This window comes from Anguilla anguilla, chromosome 2, assembly GCF_013347855.1.
Source record: "Anguilla anguilla isolate fAngAng1 chromosome 2, fAngAng1.pri, whole genome shotgun sequence".
In the NCBI taxonomy this organism is placed as follows: domain Eukaryota; kingdom Metazoa; phylum Chordata; class Actinopteri; order Anguilliformes; family Anguillidae; genus Anguilla; species Anguilla anguilla.
Window position 1 is genome coordinate 34,361,913 of NC_049202.1, and position 12,859 is coordinate 34,374,771.

The 12,859-nt window shown below is 40.2% G+C and overlaps 1 protein-coding gene across 1 annotated transcript; it reads right to left on the reverse strand.

Moving 5' to 3' along the window:
* Positions 1 to 368: 368 nt before the first annotated feature.
* On the reverse strand, positions 369 to 8,980 carry lsm12b (LSM12 homolog b). The gene is made up of 5 exons (XM_035406774.1): positions 8,791 to 8,980; positions 5,157 to 5,290; positions 4,921 to 5,030; positions 4,549 to 4,675; positions 369 to 1,274 (listed from the first exon to the last, which is right to left on the reverse strand). Exons 1-5 carry the CDS (start codon positions 8,915 to 8,917, stop codon positions 1,182 to 1,184), a joined length of 591 nt encoding a protein of 196 aa, XP_035262665.1. The 5' UTR covers positions 8,918 to 8,980; the 3' UTR covers positions 369 to 1,181.
* Positions 8,981 to 12,859: the final 3,879 nt, after the last annotated feature.

The following is a 12,859-nucleotide window of genomic DNA, read 5'->3' on the forward strand; positions in this document are numbered from 1 at the left end:
ATGAGAACGGGTTTACGTACTCCATAAAAACCATGGTCCCATCATTTTTAGAGGTACTGTGATGCGAAATGAAGGACCGTTGTAAGGTAGAGGAAAAGCACCATGACAAGCGGGTTTTCCTTGCCCTTATTCTCCGCCCCCGTTACACACACTCCTACGGTTTTTCATGCCATGGTGTGCCTCGTTGCTTTTGGGGTTTGTAGATGTAGCTCACAAGTGTTAAGGTCACAGAAAAACCAAATGAAGACTAAACTACGCAGTCTGCACCTTTTGGCTACACTGAAAATGGTAAGCAAATTACCCCCATCTTTGCAATCATGACCATGCAGCAAAGGTTTTTGACAAAGGTATCAAGTACATTTTTTTTTAACTAGCCAAATGGGATAGTGGGAGAAAGATTTGTCAAATGACAAGTGTCAAAATTACACAATTAAAAAGAGATGTTTACCAAAAGGACTTTTACCTGGGGTAGGAAATGCAAATTAAGCTTGATTATTCACACTCTCTACTTCTTTACCCCGCACTTGAAAAAACGAAATAAAATAAAACCTCCCATTTTCCCTTTTAAAGTGCAATTTTGTCTCCAATTCTTTTCTTGACCACACGCTTTACAAGTTGGATTTTTTTTCCCCCACCATCATTTTAAAAAAGCCTTTAGCTTTGCAAAAAAGCTATTACAGTATTACAGTCAGAATTTTTGTTACTTTTATTTTAGAAAATGTCCTTTTTAAAGTGTGGCATTTTAAGTCACATTTTGTTTTAAAATACAGAAAATGCAGAAACTTGTTGAACATGGATACGGCAAAAAGGAAACAAAGAAAAAGCTAACAAGGTTCTGACTGCTCTATCTTTCTCTTTCAGAGGGAATGGAAGAAGGGGTGAAGGGAGGATGACAGGGAGAAAAAAAAGGCAGGTTTGGGGGGGGGGGGAGGGGGGCGAAAAGTTAGTCAAGGAAACTTTGTGGGGGGTTGTTTTTTCTTTAAATTATCTTTAAAAAGTCTAAATTGAGAATTTAACCTTTTCCTCTTTTTTTTTTCTTTTTCTTTAAATGTTTTCGGTCTCCCAGACCGAAGGCCCTCAGCTCTCCTCACTGCCGCAGGCATGAGGGTGAGGGATGCTGGCCTCGACTGGAAGCGGAAATAAACGGCCTCTGTCGTCTTCCCCAAAGCCCAACCACTGGCTCAAGATGATAAAGTGGAGTCCTTCTGTGTTTGCTGTGCTTGTGACCGCTGCACGGACTTCTGGCTTTCCACATCTCTAAAATGTTTCTCAACCTGGGGAGAGAACAGGAGACAGAACGGCACATGAGTCCCGGTCAGCTTCTCAAGACAAGGTGCGACCACGTCAATGGACGCTTTAGTTAATGTAGCTGTGACAGCGGTGTGGAGTTCCCAGTCATTTCACCGTGGTCACAACACCCACCAAAGCCACAGCAATTCTGGCAAAGTGATGGTTTTTACCCTTTCAATTGCTTGCGATTTATAATGTTTACAATACTGCTGTAAGCAGATGTTCAATTGTATTTCAATTAATTAAGTCTTGAGTTGAATTAGTTCATTTTCAAATTGGAAAAACAGCTGGGACTGCGGAATATTTTCAATAGTTCATTTCTTCTGAAATTCCTCAAACGGTTACCAGTATGAAAGCCATGAATCTGATTTTGTGGACCTCATCACAAATGACATCTGCAGTACAAAGTAAAAAGTTTTTAAACTGTGTTGAAATGACATTTCCTGGACATGTGATTTCAGTTATGCTTTTTTGGACATCCTCCAAGTGAAAATATTTTCCTTCAGCAGTAAAATGGCTGCCATAAGCGTGCAGAGTAGAGCTGAAGAGATGAGACCAATTGGATCTTGGAACACAGCATCTTTGCCCCCATCCCAATCCAAACTGAAAAAAGAGAGGCGGCGACATCAAGCGTAGTGTTGTCTTGAGCTAATAATTCATATAGAGCTGAGCTGAGCTGACCATCACCAAGCCCAATGTTTAATGGCACAGCATTTCTGAGAGTGCTCAAGAAAGACTGTCACAATGCAGTGTATTTTTGCACGTGCTCTGTGAAGACTGTAAAAACCTGAAGCTTCATAAGTACACTGCTCCCAACAAGGATAACTGCTCCATGCGTAAGTGGGAAAAGGTTACAATTCAGTGACAATTAACACACATCACATGCGAAATACAAACACATTCGCTCCCCGTGAAACATTATTCCTACCTTTATAACAAAAAAACAAGTTCATTCATTTGAGTTTAGTACTACTGTATGCAAATTACAGCAAAGCATCCACTGTTATTTAACATTTCCTTACTGAGAATCTTTTACTTTTCTTGAAACATCTATGCATGTGCTGTACGTGAATGTTTTGTGTTAAAAAAAGAAAGAAAAAACAAAATTAAAAAAGCATGGCTGAAAACATGCATTTAAACACACTCTTTCACACTGATACAGTGGGCAAAACATTGGAACTGTTCGGGCAGAATGAATGTTGCATGTCCTGTATAAACACTAACTTGCAAGGTCAACAGAGAAGTTTTAAGTTGCATGCCCTGTATACAAAAATGTGATTGTTCAGGCCAGACAGTGAGATGTAGTTAATGCAAAGGTAAACACAACCTCTTAGTGGTGTAATTTTATTCTGTCGTAAGACTGCAGTGCTAATTCCATGCAGGCTATTTAACACTCAAGCTTCAAAGCACTGTTCTCCTGTTCTCAAACTGAAAACTTGCTTGCCAACCAAAAAAAAAAAAAAAAAAATCAGAAAACATTTGCAAAAGTTAGTCCATACTTTAAGGTTTGCTAGATAAAAATGGCCAAATCATAAAAAACAGTCGAGTGATCTGTCCTTTATTATGAACTTATGAAAGTGAAAATTGCTCACACATCATGCCATTTCCAGAATACTGAAACAACTGTGGTAGCAAGTGGACACATCTTAATCCTACTATGGTCTTACAATGCATTTACTCTTGCAATATGGGTGGGCCTTATCTCCAAACACAGTACATTTAGAGCCAGCCATTATAGCTGCAATCGTATTCTTTTAAGCCCGCCTCACAAAACTTAGTTTATCGTATTCACATCAGTTAATGTACAATAACTTCAAAAGAAAGAAAAAAAAGACAACATGTGTACAACCTTCTTTAAAACTTAGTTTCACATGTCCTTTCACACACTTAATTCAACCTCTGAAAACAAAGCAAAAGAACATTTAAATAGACAGAAAATGTGTTAATTTGCATCAACGCTTTTCTTTCCAAATGAAGCTAGAAGGAATTTGAATGCACTTTCATTTGTTTGGTGTTACGCAAGCCAAAGATAACGTCCATGTTTACACACTGAATGTTACTGTGCCATTTCCCCATGCTGCTTTTAGTGCAGTATCAGCCTTGGGGTGGCCACACACAATGTTGAATACCCATTTGAAAATGTGCGCAAGTCCACCTTTCTGCTCCGGTACCACTGGCTATATGAATCGCTAAAATAGAGGTTATAGTGCATTTTCACTCTAGATTTAGCCTAAATATTTTTATATGTGAAAAAACATTTTGGTAACCCAGGTGAGTTCAATCCAGGTTACACTGACCAAGAAAGACAAGTTAACAACAGCAAAATCACAATTACAGGACTCCTGCATTGATGGAAAACATTGCAGAGATTATACAGAATAATACGTATACAAACAGTCTTCAGCAGTCTAGTGATATTCAAGTTTAAAATACTGATTTCACTTTAGCACTAAAAGAACCAAAGCTAGCAATGGCAGCATACACTTACACTTCACACTGATGCTGTGAAAGACGCTTTTGTCCATTTATGACCTTCCCTGAACATTCCCTGATTTTTCATCTCACTGATCACAGCCAGGCTTGATCGCAGCCAGCCCTACTGAATATAAATCTCACTCATATTGAATCTTGTGATCAGAGTGAAGCAGACACCACAAAATTTCTACAAGCACACTATGCCACGATCAAATTTAATTCCAGAAGCGATGAGGGAAAAAAAGTTGTTGAAATACATCAGTCTGGAAAGGGTTACAAAGCCAATTCTAAGGCGCTGGGACTCCACCGAACCACAGTGAGAGGCATCACCTCCAAATGGAACACCAACACTAGGAACAGTGGTGAATCTGCCCAGGAGGGGCCGGCCTGCCAAAATTCCCCCAAGGGCGCAGCAACATCTCATCCAGGAAGTCACAAAAGATCCCAGAACATCCAAAACACTGCAGGCCTCAGCTAAGGTCACGTTTGAAAACCCACCAATTTGTCTGAAGCAGTTCTGCACAGAAGAGTGGACTAAACTTCCTCTGCAGTGATGTGAAAGACTTGATATCAAATTACGGGAAGCGTTTGGTTGCAGTTATTGTTGCTAAAGGTGGTGCAACCAGTAATTGAGTTTAAGGGGGCAATTACTTCATCACAAGGGTGATATAGGGTTTCGGTAACTTTTCATTAAATAAATGAAATAGCCTCTTTATAAATGTGTTTTGCATTGTATCCTCACACCATGCATGCACTTGAACGCTGAGGATAACGGATACTTACTATTTTGCGTACGTGACTTAAAGCGCTTCCCTCCTTGCCTTTGCAGTTCTCGACCTGGTAAGGCGGCGAGATTACGACGTCATCCATCACAATTATGTTCTTCTCCTGCCATTTACAGTCTTTGATGCTGGAGAGCAAGAAGACACTGATGCACTTTGGACAGAACACTGACATTTACAAACTGCAAACTCTGAAGAATGCACTCTGTGAATGTACTTTTAAACAGTCCCTTTCACACTACTAAAGGTTAAAAAAAAAAAAAAAAGCTAACAGGTGATTCTACACAACAAGCAGAGTGATGCCGTAAAAACTGCCCACACCAACCAAAACACAAAACAGACTAGAAGCTAGAAAAGGCGGTTGCTTGCTTACGTTTTGTGTATAGTCTGGAAAAGCTGCTGGCCCTCCACAGAAACCCCAGCGCTAATTGCATATGCTTGGGACAACTTGTCTTCCTTTTCCGTCCGTGCTCGAGTGGCAAGCTGCAGCAGGAATGAGAATAAAGGGACGCGCATCCGTAACTACCTCCCAGTGGTAGCAAAGAACACTGCGCATGCAGCACAGAACACAGCACTCGCCCACACCCACCAGGCATTCAGCTCGCTTACCTTGCTAACATTCAGTGATGCTAGAGGAGGAGGGGTTTCTGTGCGGTCGTTTATTATTTCCACTTCCGACACATAGGCTAAATTAATCAAGACGACGTCGCTGAGGTTTGGCTTACCACTGGAGGAAGCACATTCTGAGGGGTGGAGTCAAGGCAAGCCACAGCACAGATTTGGAAAAAAAAATAAAAAAAATTACAACAGAGGCTCAGAGGCCTCCTGGACGCCCCTGGTGGCAGCTGTCACTTCATATTACTAAAGTTAAATAGCAGCTGCAGGTAGATGGCTGGAAGCTGTAGTTTCCCAGTGTGCATGTCATGAAATGATGACCCGTGCATTAATACTCTGTCATTATTACAGGGCGACTAACTGCTCAAAGATATCAGAACTCAAGACACATTTGTTGATTATGCATTGTTTCAAGATTAGTCTTAGTCTTCGTCTTTTTAAAGGGGGTCCAGATTCAAACTGAGAACTCCTGTATATTGCTCACGTACAGTATACAGGATTTGAAAACAAAAAATAAATTCCAAGGCAGCAAAGACAAAATTCCCATGGAAATTTTCATGGAACATTTACAAATATACGAGAAATCCCCCCTTTGAGCCCTAGTCATTCATGTAATGTACTCACAACCAGAGGCAAGGATGGGTTGAAAAATTTAAGCACCTTTGACTCTCCAAAGTATCCCTAAATATGTGAAAACACTACTACAATAAGTATCCAAAAACAAATGGGCAAAGTTGAAAAAAATAAAACTATGGCATGCATTCGCAATACTGATGCAGTCTGTAATGGAGTTGCTCTCCTATAAATCTGTGTCAGGTCCACAGACACCCTGTTCGTTGGTCTAATAATCTACAGTTAACCGTCCGCTGCCTGCCCCTCGAAGGTACTGAGAAACAGCCTGGTACTACATCACCTACAAGAAAATTCCACCAATGTTAAGCATTGAAACAGAATAATGGCCGACCACTGAGCTTCCAGAACATGCTTTTCAGTATCCAAGGCAACCACAGTGGGATTGCACAAGGCAGGTTTAGAAAACAGTTTCCTGAATTTTTGAAATTTCAGATAACAAATACAAATAAAAACAAATCAAGCAGGAACTTACACATGGAGCAAAGAGACAGAAGTTCACCAGGCTTTACGTTTCTTGATATTATCCAATCACACGCCCTATGACTTAGCAACCCCAAACCAGTCCCAGGCCATGAGAACAGGTGGTAAAATTGACAGGGATACTACTTGGCGCAGCACTAGCATAAATTGGCTGGATATTTTCATGGGAGGGTGTTCACTCCAGTCAGTGGATCATCTTTCGCACATTCTAAAATAAATCTAAAGAGAAAACAAACAACGCAGTGCTTCCAAGGCGCGCATCAACCTTCCAAAGTCACACCGATGAAAATCAGTATCAACAGAAACGGAATGCCAGTGGCCTTGAGGAATGTTCAAAATGAACAGGGACCAAAAAAAACGGTAAATATCACGCAAGAAAACTCAAATTCAAAACATGAGGCGTGAGGAACAAGGTCTGAGAAGGCCAAGAGACAATAAGTAACTCCTTGGGACGAGGGATGACCTTCAGACTTCACGGCAAATTGCGAACTTTAAACGTCTTCAAAATTCTGTCCGACACGCATGCAGTACTCCCATATCAAATGTTCAAAAACATTAACAAGTTTTAAAGCCCCATATTAACCCATTTAGTGAGTAAACTAGACATATTAAAGCAAGCTGCAAGTGGCATGGAATGCAATGACCTATTGCAGCCATTGAAGAGTCCCATGCCAGGCACTCACACACTCCATTGTGCTCCTACAGACCTGACATACCTTTCAACCTGCCAAGAAAAATCACGCTTCACATGCACGGCCATCTTACACCAGAAATGAAGAGGCCCAGAGTCTATACCTTAGACTAATCGTGTTTGGACATTATGGACAATGTACATTTAAAAATGTAAAATACCAGTAGTCCAAGATGTTCTCCTCAAAACAGAAGTGTACCAGGGGCTGCAGGATTTATAATCCAACCTAGGAAATTAGAGGCAGTGACATAGGCTTCCCAGTACAGCACTCTTTCTTAGCACCTTTAATAATACAGGCATAAGTGCCTGCCTTTAAAAAATAAAGAACCAATATGATGAAATAAACATACATATTACACAGTCAAATGTTACACAGAACGACGTGATCATACGAAACAATATGAATGTGGCCTTTATGAAATTCAACCCCTTCATTTCTAAACTTCCCTACAGGTCCACTTGCGCTATTAACAGATTTCTACTGCAACTCCCTGCTTTTTTTTACGGCACTTCACAATGGCACTGCAGAGCAACAGTCACTAACGACTCCGGCACTAGTCCCACCCTCCCACTGACTGATGTTAAATGTTAACGTAGCTAACGTTCAAGATTTCAGAACAGTATTTCAGCAACAAGTCGCACGACCAATAGATAGGTTTAAATTAGCATTACAACAAAATTCAAAAGCAATGTAGCAGATAATGCTTCATTTGTTAGACAAGTAGTTAAAGATTCAGTTAGCTAGGCTAATCTTCCAACGCTGGTGAGCCAGATAACCTTTCTTTTGCTACTTTATAAGCTAACGTAACAAATCAAAATATGATGTAACGTTACGCGACATTAGCTGGTCATTGCATTATGAATAAAGAAAACGTGTTAGAGAGCAACTTAGCCAGCGTCAGGAAACGATAGCTTTCCCAAAAAAACGAAACCTTCCCATCCATCGTTCTGTGCGTTCACCAACTAAGCTGTTTGATTATAGCTAATTAGTCATCGAGGTATCTTAATGTTACCGGAAGGACGAAATCGGCTTCTTTGGTAGCGAGCTAGCCAACCTTAGCCACAAACGTGAATGATCATATCATAACGTTATAGCGATCTGAATTAAACAACCCCGCGAAACAACCAATCGAATTAATTAACTTAGCTCCCTACTCAGCTGCATTAACCATCTTCAACTACACCATGTGTATGATAGCAAGAACACCGCGAGGTTTGTTGACTATCTTGCTAACGTTAGCTACGTGCCAAACTGGTTAAATAAGCCAGCTACAAATAAGGAAAATAGCCAACTAGTCAGCAGACATTACATTCCATCGTTCGTGTAAATAAAGTCAGACCAAGGGCCATCTATATACTTTGATATGCAGCATCTACTGTTACCATTTAACTACTTAGCCAATGCGATGGTCTCTGAATGATAGCTTGTGGATACATTAAAAACTGAGTAGCTAACGTTAGCTTTAAGGAAAATCAGCCATGATGCCCCTTTAGAGCTGCCAGATAGTGATCCCAACCAAGCCAAAGAGTGGCTACAGTGCATGTTCCATCATAACACACGAGGGTCAAAAAACAGGCCCATATCTCAATACTCGCCCATTGACCAGACGTGTAATTCCGAAAAGACACCGGTAACTGACAGTAAAAGCGAAATAATCGAGTAAAGCCACCCTATGATGGGTACTCAGATTGGCACTTCGGTTGCTACTCTTCAGACTACGCCTGCGCGGATCACTATTTGGCAAGTTTGGCCGGTTACCCTGCAGGCCTCTCACAGCCAAGAAGCCAACGATTCAACGGCACGACGAAAAAGTGAAAGGATACTCAAAGTCAACATCTTGGACGGGTAGTCGAAGGCCACGACTTCTCCTTGCAAACGCTGCCCCAAGCAGGTGAGGCAGGAGACATGGCTCCCGACGTTAAAATACTCCCCCGGTCCAGGAGCCGCCATCTTCTCCGCCAGGAAACCGGAGCGCTAGCCTTACGTAAACCTACGCGATAACGTCACTTGGACGACGAAAGGGCGTTGTTCATTGACAATGCACGTTGTGTCCTGTGGTTGTGTCGCTCCTTTTTATTACTACTAACATAGCCTACTCGTGTCATCAGAGGCAGTTTTAGCATCAAACAATCTCTGGTGACAGGGAGAACTAATACAAAAACGAGCGAAAATAGTAATAATTTCTGTGTGATTCTAATTCCTTTAGAAGATTTGAATGATGTTATAAAAAGAACTCCCCTAAATAGTAGCCCTGGAACAGATTGTCTGACGAATGGGACTTTATTAGGACATTTTTGGATGATATGAATACATTTTAGCCTTATTTGAGGAATATTTACTAAATGGTGAACTAGCTGAATCTAAGAATCAGGGACTTATCATCTAATTATAATTAGGTAAATAATTACTGATTATCACCAAAGCCTAACAAAGACATAGGCTATGTCTGAAATCACATATTCACTATTGGGATGGCAGGTATGCCATCCCGCCAAGTTACGCCTTGGCGGGGGCATGCCCCATATATATACCTATACAGCACCGAGAGTTTGGCACTTTTCAGGGTTCCCCACAGAAATAACCACAACAGCCACAGACACTCAGCCCTTAAAAACATTAAATTCTGTACATTCTGACCCCATTTCAACAGACAGATTTCATAAACAACTTCACATGTCCACACAATAAAGCCCCAAACTAAGGGGATTTTGCGTTTTCTCCTTCTTCTTCTTCTTCTTCTTCTCAGTCTTCTTCTTCTAATTCTTATTTTTCCTGCCGCCTATCCCACTAACAACATGTCTCCCCATTGGACATTTTACCGACACCAGCCAAATCTTCACCTACACGACCCAATCAAAAATTCACATACACACACAAAATACCCATACCTTTTTACTGTGAAACATTTTCAGTTCAAACAGCTAGCCTGCCTGTGGTCTAGTGGGCAAGGTTACAGTCTTGGGAACATGGGGTCTTAGGTTCAAACCCAGCTAAAAACATGTTTCTTTAACCTGCTTTTACCCTCACTAATAATTGTCTACTACTTCTCAATTATTGCTTTTGCACCATATCTACCCGCCGTTCACCGAACGTTTACCGAACTGAACTGCATTATGACATACCGTCTACACATTCAATTATTAACCGGCTACAATATTGCAAAGCCACATGGATTCAACGGGAGTTCTTCTGCGCTTACTGGCCTCTGTTCTTCTTTAAAACCACGGACAGGTTTGCTAACCTTGTAACCTTGTAACCCCTCCCACCTTGCAACCCCTCCCACCCGCCCAAAGGGATCACAGAGCTTCTCCACCCTAGCTCCCCAGTGGTGGAACGAACTCCCCGTCCCTCTCCGAACCTCCCCCTCACTACCCATCTTCTGCCGTGGCCTCATCTCTTCAAACTATACCTAGACTAACCACCACCACGCTGTATATTTCACTCTTTTAAACCCCCCCCCCCCTTTTCATAACACTTGTTACATGTTGCCCCATCCCAGCACTTTTTGGTCATTTGTATTTGTCCTAATACTGTAGCTTATTCTTCTGCCTAGTTGGCTTTGTAGAGGTTAGGTCAGAATAGTGTTCACTGTATGAACTGTGTTCTTGGCTAGAAATAGCTGTACAAAATAAGTATTGTACCTTACTGAACCTGTGTTTAGCAGTTGTCTATGACCATGAAATGCACTTTTTGTACGTCGCTTTGGATAAAAGCGTCTGCCAAATAAATGTAATGTAATGTAATGCTAATGATATTTCACGCATTCTATGTCACGGTGCTGCACTAATAAAGTCACAGACTGGTAAACCTCCGGTTGAAGGATTGAATCCCGCCTCGCCCTCAGGCAGATAGTTTCCTCTTTTACACTAATGTTTTCTTACGCTTATATTTGCTTTACCAAAACTCACTCACGGCCACCCATATGCATTTCATGGCGGCAAATGTATTCCTTTTATTAAAAAGTTACACCAGTTCACTACTGTGCCATTTCTACTAACTATATTTCTTCACTTGGCTACCTTACAAAACCTTCTTATCAGCAAACGCCACGTTTCTACATTCATGTTACCTCGCCCTGTTCTCTATCTAGCCACATACAAACAATTACTACGTATGTACGTTCTGCAACTCCGCATTAACACATTACATTTAAAAGTGATTTGAAAGAATTGAGGAAATATTGGGTAGCATTGCTTTGGAACACATCTTATTTAATTTTGGTGAGGCAAGATAGCCTATATTGTTTGTAGTACCATAACTTGGCGTCATTTGGATATCAATACTTTTAATGGCAGGCCTGGATTTTGGCAGTCTGAATGAATGAGTTATAGACGGTGTATGTCTTGTATGTGTGAGTAACTTGGCATTTTTGTACGTTGAAAATGTGTTTTTTTATGAGATATAGTACACCATATTCACTTTCTGCCATTTTATTTGAGTGTAAAATTTGTACACAATGTAGTGCCCTCAAAAATTCCTACAATGTAACAGAAAATGAAGTGTATGAAGCACTACAAAAATGCAAAAAAAAATACCACAATGCAATGCTTCGCCTCTGCTCGTGCACTCCAGCAAATTGAAACGAGAAGAGATGAACACACGACTGGTTACAGTTAAAACACAGCTTCCTTCATGAAAAATTTTGAGCAGAGAAAGACAATAAAACATATAGTTTCATTACTGTTTATTTGGATAAATTTGAGGACAGACATGTCCTGTAAATTAGCCTGAGATATATATGCGATGACACACCTGTCAATGGTGGCACAACAATGATTCTTAAGTGTCTGAAATCTCAGTATACTACTCCCTATGGAGCGTCCTATTATGTATTTCCTATGTAGAGAATTGCAAATGAGTGAATGAGGGAGAGAGTGATTTTGGATACAGCTGTACACTACTCAAATAATTGGCATCCAATAACATTGCTCAATTGTGATTAAAAACTATTAGCTGCCTTGCATGCTAATAGATTAAAAATCTGTTTGGAAAAAATTAATTCTATTACAGCCAGGTTTCATGAAAGGCAGGCATATTTTTCAGACAATATTTGCTTGGCCTGGATATCCTCGACTACTCAGATTAAATTCATAATGATGCAAATTTATTTAATTTAGAAATTATTATAAAGCCCATGAAACTATTGATCATCCTTTTATTTTTGTAGCCATAGAACATTTTGGTCAAATTATTCATCAAAATAAGAGTGAATTAATGTGCATAGTTCTGACAAAACATCTAGGCAGATTACAAAAGAAACAATTTCTCCAATACCTTGGTATTAAGATAAATAAAACATCTTCTGACAGAATTTCATAGAATATTTTTGCCTGAATTAGAAAAAGCAAAAAATATCTTCAATTGTTAGTTACAGAGAGATGTCACTATTCAAGGTGTAGAGTGTCACTATCAAAAGCTCAAGGCATTTCAAGACTTTTATATCCAGCGTTGTCCATCTATGTAGATAAGAGAACTTGTACAAATATTAATTCACTCTTGTTTAAATAGTTAATAAGACTGAATACGCTAAAAAGAAGACAATCATAAGAAGTTATTCATTACAGACATTTAGCAGGTGCTCTTATCCAGAGCAACTTACACAGCATTTTACATAGCATTTACATTGCCACCATTTATACTGAAGCAATGCAGGTTAAGTACCTTGATTAAATATACAATGGCAGTGTCCTACCTGGGAAACAAGCCTTTGACCTTTAAGTTACAAGACCAGCTCCTTACGCATTATACCACAACCCATTATCCTATTCAGAAGTTACTATTCAGAAGGAGTTAATGCAATGAAATTTGACACTATTAATAACATTTTCAAAATTAATTGGATTAATAAGATCATTGTGCCCCCACTCCTCCAGGGCCTGAGACAATGGGCCT